The sequence below is a fragment of the Anthonomus grandis genome, chromosome 16, assembly GCF_022605725.1.
Source record: "Anthonomus grandis grandis chromosome 16, icAntGran1.3, whole genome shotgun sequence".
Classification (NCBI taxonomy): Eukaryota; Metazoa; Arthropoda; class Insecta; order Coleoptera; family Curculionidae; genus Anthonomus; species Anthonomus grandis.
In genome coordinates, this window is record NC_065561.1 from 9302370 (window position 1) to 9322338 (window position 19969).

General features: G+C 32.1%; 1 protein-coding gene across 1 annotated transcript in view; it reads left to right on the forward strand.

Moving 5' to 3' along the window:
* LOC126745453 (neuralized-like protein 4) overlaps positions 1-19969 on the forward strand; it is a 121609-nt gene that overhangs the window by 19063 nt on the left and 82577 nt on the right. The window contains exon 6 of the mRNA XM_050453311.1: positions 12187-12483. Coding sequence (XP_050309268.1) covers positions 12187-12483 — 297 coding nt within the window. The remainder of the gene's footprint in view (positions 1-12186; positions 12484-19969) is intronic.

Below are 19969 nucleotides of genomic sequence, written 5' to 3' on the forward strand. Positions count from 1 at the left end.
TTCAATACCTGCTCCTCATCAAGAGGGAAAATTCCTGTTGCCCTAAATCCACTTATTAAATTTTCCTCGATAGTTATGTTAGTTTCTCTAGTGTCTCTGCTAATAGACTGGGAAACGTATCTTTTGGAATACACCCTCTGTGAGACATTTTCCATTTATTAATCACTTGCCTCCAATAAGTCTTCAATGGTCGAAACACAGCAACATCTAGGGGTTGACAAATATGTGTACTGTTTGGTGGGAGTAACACAAAACGAATATTAAATGCTTTGCAGAGGTTGATCACATTTATAGATAAATGTGAAGCTAAGTTGTTCGATTAACATTTTTGAAACATCCCTGTCATATTTTTGAAAGTATTAGAGCAATCTTGCTGAACCAATCTTCAAAAATAACCCCGTCAGACCAACCACTCTTCGATCGGTTATACCTGGTTCCTCTTGGACCTCCTTGCCGCCAAGTGTCGTACAAATGTTCAGCTTTGTAAACGACATGGTAAGAGCTTTCCGCATGCGGTCCCTGCAAACATTACGGAAGTGCTGCTTTTGCTAGAGTCCAGTACTCTTTCGGGACGTTTACAGCCTCGCCTAACTATGGCCTTCTGTTTCCCAGGGTCATCGGTCAGATTAGTCTCATCATAGTTTATTATTAGATACGGTCGAATTCCTTCAAGCGAAACCGGTAAATTTTGAAAATATTTCCTTAACACGTTTTCATCCACTTCTGCCCTAGATGATTTGATATTTTCACATAATCTTGTGGATAGCTCACCTCTGTGTCGATGCAAAAATGATAAAATTCAATCGGGCCCAGGGAAATTTTCTTTAAATCGTTTTTTTTTCTATGACACCCTTAATATCCAGATATCGTTTCACCATGCACCTTATTTCAAAGTGAAATAAGTGAAATCCCCATTCAGCTGCTGTGGTTAGCCCTCTAATAAGTTCGTCTTCTTCCGTTTTTTTCAAAACTGTAGGTCTTCCATAACTCCCTAAATTCTGCTTTGTACATCTTCTCTGTAAAGTTGATTTGGTTACCTTCCTTTTTTCAGAAGCTGTTCTACAGGACATTCCAGATTGCACGTCTTCTATAGCACTTTCTATATTTTTTTCTTCAAAGTCATGATTTTTTTTAGAGCCTACTTTGCGAATATATTTTCTTGGCATGTTGATTCCTGAAAACAAAACAGATGAAAGGTTTGTTCCAACCCATCAAAAAACTGCCCTGAAACGGTCTCAAAAGTGTCACGCGCATGCGCAGTGGTTTAATAAAAAAACATATAATCACTGCGCATTCGTGTGAAAACACTTTTGGGACCGTTTCGGGAGGTTTTTTGATGGATTGGAACAAACCTTAAATAGTATGGGGTAACTTGAGACACGGGCTTACATGGGACAATGGTTGTCCCAAGTTACCCAAAATCATGACCTTATAGAAAAATTTAGTTTAAAAACTAAAAAAAAAAGTCTAAAATCAGGTAACAATATTGGCAATATTTATAAAACACACGAAACTAAATAAAAAAAATACTTGGATTTACCTTTCGACTACCTTTTCCAGATAAAGTTTTGAACACTTATTTTTGCCGTATTTCAATTATCATCAATTTAGAAAGAATTAATGTAATTTATTCATTAACCTGTTCCTCTTCAACTACCGAAAACATTAAATTGAGGTTATGTTTATATTTGCGTTGTTGCCACTAGCAAAATTAGAGCATGAGATGTTGCGTCCCAAATAACCCCGACGTCCCAAATAACCCCATTTTACGGTATTGGGAAATTTTATTACATTCTAACGAAATAGCGTTTTGTAACTGGTTTAGATTCTCAAATTTTACACTTTTATAAATGACACTTTTTAAATAACCTCACAAAAAGAAGTCATTTGGTGAAAGATCAGGTGACCTCGCTGGCCAAAGTATATAGTATCGTGGACCAATAATATTGCCGTTAAAAGCATTTTCCAAGCACTCTCTAACCATACGGGCATTATGGGCTGGGCAACCATCCATTTGGTACCAGCTCATTTGATCTTCCTGAACAACTTCTTCCAAGGCGGGTCCAATTTGATTTTGAAATAAGTCCAAATAGGTTTCAGCTGTTAGGTTGTAGTCCATAAAAAAGGATCCAATGATATGGTGTCCGATAATTCCCACGAATACATTTGTTTTGTGGGGATATTCTGTCCGAGTATGAACAAAGCGATATTCATTGTCTTGGCTCCAATACCGCCAATTCTAAACATTTGGTTCATTGTTGAGGGTAAATGTGCATTTATCGGTAAAAAAATATTTGTTAAAAAATTCCTATCATTATTTGCTCTTTCCATCATTTCAAAACAAAATGCCATTCTTCGCTCTTCATCTCCTTCCTGCAGCTCTTGATGTTTTTTGAACTTATACGAATAATATTTGTGTTTTGTGTGTGCGCAATACCGTTGTATGATGTTTATTCATCTCTTGAGCCCTCGTACTAACCATCTTGTTTTCCTCCACACTCAGTAGAATATTAAGATCTCTGTTCTCTCTTTCTTCGGCTCTATTTTCGATATCCTGAGTTGAACATTTACAATTATTTATTACGGTACCTTTGGACTCGAACTTATTGACAATAGGTTTAATAGTTGAAATGGACGGAATTGGTGGGGAAATCAACTGAAAACATTTCAGATACTGCTCTAAAACTGTTTCCCGCATAATGCCATTTATTTATGGCTATTTTTTCGTCGATTGAATAATTCATATTTGTTTTTAAATATCGACTGTCACTGATTTATTGACACTTATCCTCACGTCAGTGACAATATTCATTTTACTGGTGCCCGTTTGGTTTTACCTGAACCGAAAATTTGCTAATTTTGCAATTACATTTAATTGAATAATTCAAAATTCGCTTATTAAAATTTTTTGAAACTTTGCACAAGGGTTTGCCAGATTGGTCTCTTCAAAATGTTATCTTACATTTTTTCTATAAAATGTAGAGGGAAGCCAATAATTGACCCCCTTCAAATTTACACGGGTTTTCCTATGTTCCGCTCGGCCCGTAATACAAAGCCAATAATACAAAAATATGCACATTTATGTACTTTTGCCCTAGGAAGGTTATAGGCATAGTTTTAATCGATGATTCGTCGTCAATTTTATAATAACATTACACGAAGGTTGATCCATAGAGTCATTCGGTACTACTTGAACAAAGTCAATAATTCATTCTACTTCCATCCGAACGAGCCGGCTTAGGCTAGTATAAAATCAATGTGGACTCTTTGATAATGTTATTATTTCATATTTTTAGCCTTAAAATATTACGGTAGTGATTTATTCAGTCTCTACCCTCTCTTAGCTTATTTAATGATGATTTCTTTTCTCAGAATTTAATAGATTTAAAACTCATGCAGATGTGCTAAATGCTCTTAAAAGACTTAAAAACAAAGAAACTTCTTGTTTTGATGGTCATCTTATCTTATCTGTTGCGTGAGTGTGCCTCTGGATTTGTGAGGTCTCTCTGTACTATGTTTAACTTATCTCTTTGTACAAGCACCTTTCCTAAAGACTGCAAATTTTCCAAAATTTGTCCCATCTTTAAATTGGGAGAAAAAAACGTGGTGGACAACTATCTCCAATTTCTACACTATTAAACTTTTCTAAACTCTTTGAGATATGCATATGTGATAGCGTCTTTCATCAAGAGATTTAATTTTACCAATCCAGCATGGTTTCTGTCAGTCTAGATCAACAGTAACTAACTTAACATCATTTATTCAGACTGCATATGAGGCTATAAATAATAAATGTCAACTAAACGTAATTTAGACGGACTTCGCCAAAGCCTTTGATAATATGGACCATGTACTTCTTGCTCAGAAATTTATCAGGCTTTGTTTTCATTCTAGTCTTGTAGAATTTTTTACTTCCTATCTGGCAGATGTGTGAACCAGTTTTTAGAGTATAATGGATTTAGGTTATATATTTATAAAGCATATAGCGGTGCTCCCCAGGGTAGCAATCTTGCTCCTTTTTTGTTTTCCATTTTTATTAATGACATATCTGTTAACATTTTAAGCAATGGTCTTCTGTTTGCTGATGACCTAAAGCTATTTCGCATTGTAACTAATTGGGAAGACTGATCGCCTCTCCAAAATTTTATTTATTTAATCTACAACTGGTGCAAGATTTATAGCCTTCCTCTTAATATTGAAAAATTATGTATATTAAAAAAAGATGTCAATTTCTTTGATGAAAAATGAAATTAGCTTCGACTATACATTAAATGGTACAATTCTTTCTAACTGTGATTATGTTCGTGATTTGGGTGTCACTATTGACAAAAAGCTTAATTTTTGCAATCATATAGATAACATCATAAAGTCATCTTTAAAAACTCTTGGTTTTATTATAAGAGCTACAACAGACTTTGTGATAACGGGAGGTTTAATTAGATTTTATTAAAACATGTTATTTAAATTTATTAATTTTGATGAATTTTGATAATTTTAATTATGATTTTATTAAAACATTTTATTTCATTAAAACATTCTCTCATGCCTAAAATAAGTCTATATTTTAATTTAATAATTTTGTACGAAGAATGTAGAATCCAAAATTGTTTAGCTAAACTATAACACATAAAACAATTATTAATTATAAACATATTTTTACATTATTTGACATACTTCTGCAAATGAACTGACATGAACCCTGACTAAGCTATTGACTAATATATGTAATTATAGTAACTTCTAAAAAACTACTAAAAAATATTACGTATGTAGGTACCTACTATATGCTAAATAACATAAATAACCTACTATATGATAAACTTAATTCTAAATAATATTATATAATTTAAAGCCTCTATTATGATACTACACCTCCTTAAAAAAATAAAAAAAAAAAATGAGAAAAAAAAATGTTAAGCCTACTTATCATAAAACAATTTTGTCCTATTTTTATGAACCTCGACTAATTTACCTATCTTAATTAAAACATTGGGAGATTTGTCTTCAACCACAATATATGGACCGTTAAAAATTGGATCTTTTTTATTACCAGAATTGTTAGTTAAAAGTAATTATTTAAACTTAATTCATATGAGTCTTTTGGACGTTTTAACAATTCCACAATTCCCGGGTCATCAAGCCTGTCGTTTAAAGAACTATTAAAATCGTTCTCATCCCCATCCGCACGATTTATATTTTTACTTTGTTGTCTTGTTATGGCAAATATCGTATCTTCGACGGTTTTCGACATATTTTTTAATTCATCACAAGAAACTGTATCCGCGATAATGTATCAGCGGCTACATTACTTTTACTTTTAATAGCAGATCTTATTTCGAAGTCATATTCCTCTGTAAGTAACCTAAACTTTGTAAGCCTACTAGAAGGATTAGCCATTCCAAACAGATACACCAATGGGCCATGATTGGTATAAATAATAAATTTCCTACCATACAAGTAACAAGAAAAATGTTTTATACCAAAGACTATTGCTAACAGCTCTTTTTCAATTGTAGAATATTGTTTTTCTGCTTTATTTAATGCTCTACTCGCGTAAGCTATAGGCATATCATCGTTATTTCAGAGTACTGCACCTACACTATAACCGGAAGCATCAGTCTTTAAAATGAAAGTATTATCTGGAGAAAAGTTCGGATACTGCAAGACAGGAGGGTTAACTAGAGCATTTTTTGTTTCAAAAGATTTTTGACATTCAGACGTCCACTTGAATGGGACATTTTTTCTCGACAACCAATTTAAAGGTACAGCAATTTCAGCAAAATTTTTAATATATTTTCTATAATAATTAGCGAAAGCGACAAATCTTTTGGCTTCATTTGCATCCGTTGGTACTGGATAATGCTGGATAGCTATTATTTTTTGAGAGTCAGGTAATACCCCTTTTGAAGATAATATATGGCCTAAGTACAAAAGCCCCTTTTTAAGAAAATCACATTTATTTGGGTTTAACTTTAAATTAACCTCTCTCATCCTTTGGGGTACTTTTACCAAATTTATATTATGCTCATAAAAATTTTTTCCGAAGACAATAAGATCATCCAAATAAACAAAACATCGATCATAATTTAAACCGGACATCGCTATCGTCATTGCTCTGGAGAAAGCGCTAGGGCTTATTTTTAAACCCACAGGAAGACGAGTCATTTGGTATTGTCCTTTACTGCCTACTGTAAATGCTGTGTATGGCCTACTAGCTTTATCTAGTTCTACTTAATGATAACTTTGTGACAGATCTAAATGTGAAAAATAAGTTGCACCAGATAAGGAATGAAGAATATTAGTTATACAGGGTAAGGGCCATTTCTCATCCCGTAACTGAGAATTACAAGCTCGATAATCTATTACCACCCTAAAACTATTGTTGCCATTATTGTCAACTTTTTTGGAACTAGCAAGACAGGTGAAGACCACTCAGATCTTGCTTCTTCAATAATACCATCCTGTAACATTTTATTAATTTGTTTATCTATTTCTTCTTTTTGAGAAAAAGGTAAAAACCGATACTGTTTTTTGTATACAGGAAAAGCATTTGGTTTTAAATTAATTTTTTGTTTATATATATTAATGGTGGTTAACGGATCGTTTTCTAAAAGGAATACGTCAGAATATTTAGCACATATCCTTTGTAAAGCAAATTTTTCTTTTTCATTTAAATGATTTAAATTAATTCTAATAATTTTTCTACTCTACTAACGGAAAAATTATCGCTATCTCCAAAATTACATAAATCATAATTTTCAAGTAAATCAATTTTGGGTTTAAATTTTTTTTAATAATATCCTGGTCATTTACGTTAAAAAATTTTACCGGTATCATATTCGATTCAGGGCGAACTATGCACTCGCTATAAAAATACCTTCACTCGCTTCATCTGCAAAAACAACATAATCTTTATGGTTATTCTCGACATTAAAATATTTTATTATTTCAGTTAATTTTGGAATTAAAGTCAACATCTTATATTCACTTTGCATAGGTATTTTTATAATATTGTCACTGTAATAGAAAGAAAATACAAACTTTTCAAAATCTATAGTGGCAAAGAATTTAAAGAAAAAATCTAAACCTATGACACCATGAATATTATTATCAAATGCATCAATTAGCAAAAATGTGTGGCATACATTTGTATTATTTACATTGAAACATACGTTTGCTGAGCCTTGCGAAATAAGAGAACCAGAAATTCCATTTATTTTAATTCTTTCTGAATAATTAACGCTTTCAAATTTATCAATATGATTTTTAAAAATTACGCTAACACTGGCACCTGTATCTAGTAAAAGTTTTAAAAATTTACCATGATAACCAACTGTTGACCTCTATATTTTAATTTAATATTTTTGTACAAAGAATCCAAAATTGCTTAACTAAACTATTACACATAAAACAATTATTAATAAACATATTTTTACATTATTTGACATACTTCTGCGAATGAACTGACATGAACTCCGACTAAGCTATTGACATATATATGTAATTATAGTAACTTAAAATATTACGTATGTAGGTACCTACTATATGCTAAATAACATAAATAGCCTACTATATGATAAACTTAATTCTAAATAATATTATATAATTTAAAGCCTCTATTATTATACTACAACTTCACTAATATATCAAGTAGAATCATCTTATTTAATTCCCTAATAAGATCCCGATTACTTTATGCGGCCCCACTCTGGTATCCAAACTATACTGTTCACATTGTTAGACTTGAATCGGTTTAAAGTACATTTCTGAAACATATCGCTTTTAAAACTGATGGACTTTCGGGGTAGTAGAAGTCCACAAGGATACGATCAGCACTTGTTACTCAGCATATTCAATATGCTTTCCCTTCATCAGATGATGCACTGATGCACTTAAGTAGGATTAACGTTTACTACACTACAGTGGTTTTAGATTATTTTTTTCTCCTAGGAGGCTTTCCTTTGTTTTAATATTATATATCCCATCCGATCCTTTTCTTACCACTCCCTTATAACTTATATTATAATTTGTTGAATTTATGTTGTGTGCTCATGTTAATGTCAGATCACTTCTTAATAACTTTGATATTCTTAAGAATCATGTGGCGGGCCAGGACTACGGTGTTATTGGCATAACGGAGAGCTGGTTGTTTCAGGGCATTGACGATCAGGCTACTTTCATTGAAAACTACAACTTTGAAAGGCAAGATCGATACACTAGAGGTGGTGGGGTTGGTTTATATATCCACAACACATTGAATTACTCAATTATATATCGCGAGTGTGCTGATGCAATCGAGCATTTATGGGTTAAAGTAAAGATTGAGAATGAAATAATTATAGTTGGAGTTATTTATAGGCCGCCAAGGGGAAATTATAGTGAATTTTTGTCAATGTTTAAGGACACTTTAATAAATCTTAACACATTATGTGATAAAATTTTATGTTTTGGGGACTTTAACGTAGACATGCTTAAGTTGGAGTCGAGTAGGGTTGATGACTTAAATGGGATTCTTGATACTTTTGATTTAAAACAGTATATTTCTGAACCAACGAGAGTCTCTAATGGTTCGTTAACTCTCCTCGATCTAATATGCTATAATTCGGATAATTTAGTTGACTCTGGTATTATAAATATACATATATCGGACAATTTTTTAACATACTGTAATCTAAAACTAAATAAATTAAATAAGGAAAACAATATGTTTTCTTACAGACCTTTGACACGAATTAACTTTGATAATTTTCAGATTGATCTAGAAGGTGCACCCTTGCATCAAATTTATGATACTGAAGATATTGATGAAAAGGTGTCTATACTTACTAATTATATGCTTAATATACTAGATATTCACGCATCTCTTACTGTTAAAACTTGTAAAAATAGACCTTACTGTCCATGGATTACTGATAATATAAAAATAATAAAGCAACACAGAAATCGGGCTTTAATGCGCTTTCGAAAAACAAGAAATTTGGAACATTGGAACTATTATAAGCAGATAAGAAATTTTACCACCACCGCCGTACGTAATGAAAAAAAGGCTTATTTAAATAACAAATCTCAAAACTGCACTACTCGAGACAAATGGAAGGAGCTTTATAAACTGAATATAATAAATTACAAATCTAGACAAATTCCCGAACATCTAAAAAAAGTCGATGAACTTAACGACTGGTTCAGTCATTTAACTTCTAATATTACTCCTCCGACAAAAGAAACCTTCAATTTCTATAAATCTAATCAGAAGTTTCCACCATTATTTGTTTTACACCAGTGGATGAAAATTTAGTATCAAATTTAATTATTAAACTTAAATCTAAGGCGTTTGGGCCTGATAATTTAAACACAACATTAATAATTCTTTTTTGTCCATTTATAATACCATTTATTACCCATATTATAAATAGTTGTTTGTTAAACTCGTACTTTCCAAAATCTTGGAAATCTGCTTTTATTTTGCCACTTACTAAAAAAAATAATCCCTTAAATTATGGCGAACTTAGATCAATTTTAATTTTACCAGCCCTTTCAAAAATCTTGGAAAAAGTAGTGGAAAAACAAATTACCGCCTATGTTACTGATAAGAATATTATATTACAAAAAAAGTCGGGATTTCGAAAGGGATTTAGCTGTGTTACCGCTCTTACTGACGTTACTGATGAGGTTGTCACCAGTTTGGACAGGGGTGATGCAATGATTTTAATACAGCTTGATTGCTCTAAAGCATTTGATATGCTAAATCACGAACTTTTGATTAATATTTTACATTATTTCGGTTTTAATACTACAGCTACTAAATTAATTTTATCTTTTTTAAGTGATAGAATACAACGAGTTTTAATTGGAGAAGATAAGTCTAGGGTGGCAATAGTAAGGTCTGGCGTCCCACAGGGTAGCATTCTGGGTCCTTTGTTGTATAGCATTTTTACGTCGGCTTTTATGGATAAATTGCAATTCTGTAAATACCATCTCTACGCCGACGACACAATTATATTTGTCATTTAATGCTAGTAATATTGAAAGAGCTAATTTTTGTTTGAATGCTGACCTTGCTCTAGTAAATAGAGTCTCGACAGATCATTCTCTTAAATTGAATCCAGTCAAGAGCGTGGCAATGTTATTTTGTGGTGATAATAGCAGAAGGGCGGTTTTGGATCATGTCCAGCTAATTCTTAATGGAGAACTTATCCCTTTTAATGTCTCAACTAAAACTTTAGGCCTAATCATAGACGTCAAGCTAAAGTTCACAGATCACATTACAAGTTGTCTTAAGAAAGGATTTTCAATGCTAAAAAAACTTTACAAGCATAGATCTTATTTGTCAAAAGAAACAAAAAAAAATTTATGCGACTCATTAATTCTATCCCATTTTAATTATGCAGATACAGTATATGGACCATTTTTAGACTGCGCTAACTCTGCAAAAATTGCAGAACTCGTGCATAAGGTTTATTTGTGGAATTAGACGTAGGGAAAGGGTATCACATAAATTAGTCGATCTTAAATGGCTTAATATGTTAAATCGCCGAGAGTTGCACTCCATATGTTTTTTTTATAAGATAATAAAATTTAAAGCACCACCATATCTCTATAATAAGCTCAGATACCGTACTGACGTTCACAATATAAATATTCGCAGACATGACCTTTGGTCTATACCTTTACATAAGAAAGAAATCTTTAAAAAGTCATTTTCTTACAATATTGTGTCCAAAATTAATAAATACAAAATTTGGGATTTTTCTAAATCTACATCGGTTTTTAAAAAATCAATAAAAATGGTTCTTTCATCTAAACAAACTAATATTTAATGCATTGAAATAATTTATGTTATTTCTTTTTAATACTGACATCTCTGGTAAATCAGTCGCCCTGGTTTTGCTCTCTTTTGTGTCGGGATTCCGTGTTTGGATCTGGCGCGCCTTTGGAAATATAAATTTTTACATGTATATTTTTCTCTACTATAAGAATCTACAACAGAAATATAGTTAATATACCTGTACCCCTCGTTCCTCCTTTCCTGCCTCCTATTAGTAAGTAATAAGTAAGCTAGGATAATTTAGATTTTTTTTCTTTTCGGTTAGTTATGGATGTCGGGTATGCATGCTACTCGTACAGTTTATAATGCGGTTCGCGATATTTTTTTTTTTTTTTAATTATAAGTGTAATATTCAAGGTCTTAACAGCTCCTTCTTCTGAGGGTAGCTGAAACATGACCTTTATTTCCTCTTTACAGTTACATGCTGAACTAATACACACTGATGGATTTCTTTTTCTTTGTATTTATATTGTAAACTTATTTATATCTATGAGTGAGCATATGTAATATCTTATGAGGAAATATAAACTGTCTATTATTATTATTATTATTATTATTATTATTAAAACCATTTGTGCAGGATTGCTTTTTCTTTTCAAACTGTGTAATGGTCGTATTAACTGCCCGGAATTGCTAGCAGCTTTACACTTTGTAGTGCCTTACATTAATATTAGAAGACAAAACATTTTTTTACTTACAAACATGTAGCACAAATTTAGCAAAGCAAGAGCCTTTATACAAAGCATGCTCTTGGTTTAACTTGATCCATTTGAGTCTGGAGATCTCTTTAACATGTCTTCTCGTAAGTTTTAAAAAAATATTGTCAAATAATATTGCAAACCTATTTAGTTAATGCACCTCTTGTGCTTTTTTTCTTGTACATATTTTATGATTACTTATTAGCTATGTTTTTATATATGATTATTATCTTTCATGATATATGAATTTGATTACAAACAATTATTATGGATGTTTATATCCAAATAAAATATTATATTAAAAAATTTATCTTCTTGCGCGTTGAGGTATATTAGTACTGTGAAAATTCGAAATTATGTATTTCAAGTGATTTCTAATAATAATCCGTTTTTGTCTCGTTGAATATAAATTAAAGAAAAAATATCTACTAGAACTTTTTAATTTAAGAAATGAGCTCGTAAACTTCGTAGGCGCCATAATTGTTGCCTAAAAACCAACATACAATATTACTTCTTGGTAATAAGGATGCAGGTTTTTGATACAAATCCAACAAAAAAAGAATTATTGAAATCGGTCAAAAAATTTAGATTTTACAACAGCGGATACATTGCAGAAACACTTTGTTATTAATCATTTATGACATTAATATTTCTTTACTATAGATGGGAATAACAACCCATAATCCAAATACCCTCACCTTCCCCGCAACCATGACAAACATGCGTAGTGGTACCATCATGATGTCAGGTTGTGGTATTTTGACTAACGGTAAAGGTACCAGAAGGGAATATGGAGAATTTAACCTAGACGAGTTAAGTGAAGGAGATAGGGTGGGAATGATGAGGAAGGCAGATGGAAATTTGCATTATTTCATCAATGGGCTGGATCAAGGAGTTGCTGCTCAAAGGGTTCCGACTACTGTTTGGGGAGTGATTGATTTGTACGGAATGACTATTAAAGTAAGGAATTTTTGAGCTGACTTTTGAAATTTTAAATTGGTTAGTTTTTAGAAAAAGTTTTTCGCGAAAGTTTTTAGTCAGTCGTTGGTGGTCTATGGGGAAAGCTTTAACATGAATATATGTATCCCTCCCCTTTTTCGTTTTTTTAATAAAACCGCAAGTTGTACAGCAAAATTTATAGAAGAAAAAATTAGGTGACAAAGTTAGAGGATGCCAAAGTTATAAATAAAAGTTAAAATTTCAAAGAAATAAGATACTGGAAATAAATATTTTATAACAAATGCACCGCAATGTTCCAAAAATATAACTAAAAACAAATAATTTTGATAACTTTGAGGCTTTTTAACTTTGTTTCTGTTGATTGAAACCCTTCACTCCTGAGAGGTAAATTATAGAGACTTTAATAATATTTAGCTAAAATTCAAAATTCCCCAAAAAATTGCAAGAGAGGAAGGATACATATTTTAAACTTTCCTTATATGGTCTAAGATCCGAACTAAACTTAATCCTTTTAAAAATGCTCATAGTTATAACTAATTGAAGTTATGAAAAAAATATATATTTTTTTTTAAATTTCGCCGGCGTGCCTACCTAACAAAGCAAACTCCAGTACGTTTATAATATACACAAAATGCAACACTTCAAATTCAAAATATGCTCTATTATCATAAATACATGGTATTTGTTGATAAAGCTACTTATAATATAAAACATGAACATAAATTGACATATTCCCAACACATAATAAAAAAAAACACTACTAACTTCAACGTACTAGCATAAACAATAATAACACAAAATTTAATTAATTCAAGACGAAATGAGTTAAAATTTTCTGAGAGTAACATCACAAAAATAATATAAAATATAACATGACAAAAAATCAAGCCTTTAAATATAAAAACTAATTATATCCTATGATACAGTAATACCCTTTACCTCTAATCATCCCTTTAGCCAAAAATTTGCCGCTTTTAATTGTTTTTTTCATAGATTGTTCAATATTCCACTAAACGATATTAATTTCAAAAAAGAATATAATATAATTTTACAAATCGCTCGAAACAATGGATATCCTATAAATGTTATTAAGAAGCTATACAACAAACATTTTTTCAAAAAACTTAATAAACCATTACTCAGTAAACCCAACACCGACGGATCTTATCGATCTATTACTTACTTTGGCAACGTCTCTTCTAGTGTCGCACAGTGTTTTAAGTACAATGAATTTGTCACTAATTCTAATATTTGTTTTAAAACCAAAAACAACTTGGCAAAACATTTAGTAAACACTAAAGATAAAATACCGATAACACAGCGATCTGGAGTTTACAAGTTAACTTGTTCCCACCCATTATGTGATATCTGTTATGTCGGCCAAAGCGGAAGGAAAATTGAAGTCAGAGTCACGCGAAATAAAAATACTTTTATTAACAATACCAATTCTTCTTTTGGGAACCACATATTAGAGTCTGGGCATAATTTTGATCCGGGACCTAACACTGAGGTTCTGCATGTTTGTGAGAAAGGGTTACAATTGGACTTGTTGGAAGCATTTGAAATAAAGGGCCATAAACCCCCCAGACTGCACATGCATTAATGAGCAAACTAAGTTTGACAGTTTACGCTTTTTTTTCATTCAATTAGCCCTAGAAAATAACTTTTACCTTCATTGTTTTTAACTCTTTCATCTTATAACATTTGTATTAGTCAAAATTTAAAATCTTTTCTTTAACGCAACGCTAATTTACAATAGTTCCTTATAGTACCTTCTTTTAATATGTAGAAATCTGTATCGTCCTAAGTATAAATTTTATATTTTGAATCGTAGATGTCCTTATTGTACTATGTTTTTAATTTTAATTCTTTTATTTATTGTTGTTTTTTTTTCCCGATAACGGGTAGCTTTTGTTTTATTTGATGAACGTATATGTTTTTTGTAATGTTCTGGTAAGTTCTAAATCTATATTGTTATATCGAATAAGGTCTTTTTTAAAATTGTCCTGAATTACCTGTATTTTATTTTAGTATCTGATGATGCATAATACATTTACCTAAGTGACCTACATGCATTTTTCTTGGAGATAAAGACTTCCCCTATTTGTAATCTTTATATACGCATTCTCCTACAAAATATGGACTTCTATTCTACTATTAAATCTGCCAGTCTAGCTTACCAAGTCCGTAAATACAGAAGCTTGAACATATCGAAAAACAGGACACGCCAGAAGATTTGGTTTAACAATGAATGCCTTAGAAACAACCTGACACCAAACTATATAAATATTAGAACCAACTCTATATCAAGAAGCCCCAGTAAAGCACTAAATATTGCCAAAAAAACCTGGATACGTCAAGAAATTCGCAACCATTACTCTAATTTAAACTCCATAGACCAGAAACTTATGTTTTTATATTCTTTAATTTCTAAGCAGCTACACAACATTGAGTTTGATATTTTGTTGGTTTATATAATTCAACATGTACGTAGAAAGGGTAAGGAACATTTTATAATTTTGAACAAAAAACTGCATAGTTTAAAGCATAAACAAAATAACAACTTTTCGAATTCCTATAAGATCAGTACCGAACCCCATAAATTTTATCCTCGTATTCTCAACTTGTCCAATAGTGCTCTTTCTAACCAGGAAATACATCTTTTAAATATGGGGCTAAAGTTCAACTTACCACATCTTGATTCAAATTATGTTTCTGAACAACTTATAATTGAAGCTGAAAGAATTCTAAAAACCAATGAATTTTACAAACCAGAGTGTGTGAGAGGGCAAATATCCTTTAAAATCAACAAACCAGATTATTTATTCCAATAATTTTTGCAACCTAACTAACAACCCCATGAACAAGTTTATAGCCCTATTAAAGCTTACTCTTAAACAAAGCCAGTTGACTCTTGATTATTTTTCCATCTACTAAATAATAATTAAGATGATGTAACCCGAAAAAAGGAAAATTCAAAAAAAACCTTACCATAACATACACAAAACACCTAACATATAAATAAACAAAGCTTACAATAAAGTGGCACTATCTATGTACAAAGAACTCAACTAAACAATTAAATCACCTTATACATTTCAGAAATCTAACCATCATTTGAGAGTCTAGAACTATTTAAGGTTACTAAAAAACTAGGTGGCCATCAAATTCAAACCTTTCATTAACACAAGATAAATCTGGGCTTTTAAAGGCTTTGCTAATTTCCATTGTCTCCAACAAGTCTAGTTTTTTACTTTTATTGCACTGATAAAGTATTTTTATATTTTGGCTGTCAGGAAATTTATGTTTGGAGTCGAGGAGGTGATTAGCAAAAGCCGATCTGGTGACTGTGATATCGGTATTTTTAAATTTATTATATTGGGCCTTGTGTTCACTAATCCTAGTGGAAATCTTCCTACCAGACTGGCCGACGTACACTGCAGGGCACTCTTTACACCTAATCTCATAAACTCCTGGAGAAGATAGCGGGGGTAGTTTATCTTTAGTTTAAATTAGATGTCTTTTTAATGTATTATTGGTTTTAAAAGCTGGGGTTATGCCAAAGGGAGAAAAAAGGCGACATAGTTGCGACGAAATTGGTTCAAAATAAGTAAACGACCTAAAAGTTTTGATATAGTTTGTTTGTTGTTTGATAAAATTAAATGATAATTTATACTTGATGATTTATACTGAAAATACATTTTATGTATAGGTTTAAGCGGGAAAAAGTTACTGACTACTAATTGTTTAATGATAAGGAATTCTTTTTAAAAACTTCACGAGAAAGTGGGATTAAAAAGTCTGTAAAACAAAGGATGGAAAGCAGCAAATTTATGTGAGGACGGTGATATTGAATAATATTGTATAATATTATCTGTTGTTGCTTGTTTACGAAATATTTCAAAGGATATTGGTTTCTCAAAACATTTTCATGGTATTGTAATGTTTTGAGAAGCCAATATAATGTGCCGATAAATAATCTCTAATAAGTGTTGCTTAAGGTCTAAATTAATTTAAGATAAAATTTCAGAACTACTGGTCTTAGTAGTGATGTTTAAACATATGGTTTGCATCATCAAGTTAACCTCTTACTTTGAAGTTAAAAATCCGAGGAACTAATGGGAATATTCTTATGAAATAAAAAACAAAATATTAAGGAGAATATTCTGTATAATTATTATTTAAGGTCCAAAGCAATCCAAGAAAGATATTCTGAAAGATTGAAAGTATGAAAGTATGCTAAAATGAAAGTCCTGCAGTCTTCCTCCACTTATTTATTAAACATTCAGTTTTTTATATTAATTCCCGACATGTTTCGGATACAGTGGTGTCCATCATCAGGAGATACTAAAAGGGAATAGAAACACAAAACAAAAAACTTGGAATTTTTATTTACAAGATACGATTTATATTTTTTATATATTAAGCAAGCAGACTCCACAATAAACAAGCAACATAAGGTAAGTATCTTTAAATAGGGGTCTACATGAGTCATGTGGAGATTTATGACACATATCTAAAGAATGTTTTTTGCAAAACAAACACAGAGTTGAAAAGCCCTTGACTGCAGCAATCCCAAAATGCTATTCCGTATCGTAGGTGACTTTCAATCAAAGAAAAGTAGACCGATTTTGCAGATTCCAATCCCACTTTATTTGAAATCACTCTAACAGCATAACATCCTCTAGCCAGTTTTTCCCTCAATGCTGATGTATGGTCACAAAACTCCAGTTTATCATCAATAACAATTCCAAGAAATCTGTTGAAATTATTCACTTCCAATTCTTTGTTGAGAATCATTAACTGGTCTAAACATACAAACTTAAAACTTAACAAATTAGTCTTATCTATATTTAAAGACAACAGATTAGCAGCACAGCACTGTTTAACCATTAATAAATCTTCAGAAATTGTTTTTGTCAATGCTTTTATTATTGTCTGCCCATAAGATGGTGGTGTCATCTGCAAAAATAGTGAAGAATCTTCTTATCTGGAGAGACGCCAGGTCATTTATATATAATAGAAATAAAATGAGACCGAGAACCCTGAGGAACTACATGGCTCACTACACAAAAGTTCAGACAAAGTGCCATTTGTCCAAACAGATTGTTTTCTGTCTGACAAAAAAGATTTAAACCATTCTAAAGCAACTCCCCTAAACCCATATCTAGAAAGCTTACGAGCAGTATTCCATGGTTGACACAGTCAAACGCTTTAGAGAAGTCACAAAATACCGCTGCAGCAAACTGACCATCATTCAAGCTCAAGTATAATCTCTCCAGGAATGCAAACATTGCAACACTAGTGCTAGTGCGCTCTCGAAAACCAAATTGACATTCACTTAATATGTTATTTTTAGTTAGGAAAGCTACCATTCTTACTTTGACCAGTTTCTCAATAACCTTAGACAGGCAGGGCAAAAGTAAAATTGGTCTGTAATTTATGGGGTCATTTGGTTTGCAACCTTTAAAGAGAGGTGTCACAAGGGAAACCTTAAGATTACTTGGAAATGTTGCAGTATCAAAAGAAACATTTATAGCATGAACCATTGAGCCCAGAGCTTTATCAGGTAAACTCTGCAAAACTCTGATGCACAGTCCATAAATCACAGATGTTTTTTTATTTTGTATTTCGTTTAACAGTGCTTTGATTTCATATACACGTTTGGCGAGTTGAATCTTACGGATTGAGTTTTAATATATTAGACCCAATAGATAGAGAGTAGACAGAGAACGACTGCATCGGTAACCTCCTACCGATAGCGACGCCGATTCTCCGTACCGCTCGCAATGTGAATTTAATTTCGGCTTGCTCCTAGTGATGTTTAGCAAACGCTTGGAGATGGGTAGGTTACCCTCGAATCAAGTATTGGAATTTTACGCGCACACGAAAGATAAAAATTTCTGTTATTTTTTAACGTGCTCATAATCGCAACTCAAAAAAACAACTTTAATATGCTCAAATCTTAAAAACCTTTGGTGAAAACTAAATACAATATTCTAAAATAAAATGAAAAATAACTCTTAAACAAAATAATAATTCTAATTAAATGGATTATTTAATAAGGTGTTCAAATACACCTCCTTGTTGGGCTTCACAGTATCCCAACCTGTCGTAAAATTCTCTACGTACATTGGCTAACATTTCAGGTGTAATGGACCTAGAAATATTAATAATTCTAAGTCGCAATTCGTCCAAATTAATGGCTCTTTCATGTCGGTGTTGGTAAAGAATTTCCGTCAAATAGCCCCATAAGAAGTAGTCGCAAGGCGTCAGATCTGGAGATCGCGGAGGCCATTGTATGGTACCTCTTGTGGAAATAAGCCGTTCAGGAAAAGTGTTTGTTAAATTGTCGTGCACTTGTCTAGCGTTGTGAGCGGGACATCCGTCTTATTGAAACCAAATTTCCTCAAAATTAACATCCAAGTTTCGTACAGCGGGTATAATATTTTGTTGCAATAAAAGTAAATATCTCTCAGAGTTTAAGGTACCATCAATAAAAAAAGGGCCTACAAAGTGATTGGCTAAAATACCAGCCCAAACATTTACCTTTTGCGGGTATTGAGTTCGTAATGGTACACTCAAATGTAGATTTTGCCGAGACCAATATCTCACGACTTTTATGTCGAAGAATTATGTCGAACTAAAAGAGAAAAAGATGACTCGTCTGTAAATAAAATATTACTTGTGAAGTCGTCATTTTGATCAATTTTTTTTCTTAAGGTTTCACAAAACTCCAAGCGTCTTATTTGATCTTCTGGAAAAATTTCTTGAGTGTTTTTAATTTTATAGGCTTTGTACTTATTTCTTTTCAAAATATCACGCACTGTACGACTTGGAAAGTTCTTCAGAAATTTGGGAGCTAGAACAAGGTTCACTTACTTCCACAAAAGCACACACCTTGACCTCCTTTTCAATCCTAGCGTTAGGTGTTCGACGAGGTTCCTGATCGCCACTAGAACATTTTGCACACCGATTTACACATCCCGACTACTCAAACTTATGCCAGATATTATAAATTGTTTTAGCAGTAGGGACTTGCTGATCAGGATATGCAAATATAAAACGGTCGACAAGTGAAGTTGTGTTGAAGTTGCACTATCCGCATGACAATACCATTTAATGATATTAATCTTTTGATCAACAGTGAAAACCATTTTTATTTTATTACTTTTTGTACTGTACTTCGTCTTCGTACCAAAGGTGGAAATAAATTGCAAACATGATCGGCTAACACGTACATAGGTATGCGAGGAATTACAACCAAACTTTAACCGGACTGATAAGCGCAACGATGACGCGATAGCCGCCCAGGGTGGAGCCAAGTTTGTTCTCGCTCTACTCCGTCTCCTTCTTACACATTACGCAAAAATCATATTCGAAATTTTTCAACCGCCGAACGTTTAGATCAGTATGTGTCAAATAAAACCATTGTTGTATAGAGATATTATGAGTATACGATAGGGGATCTATTTGAGGATTTATT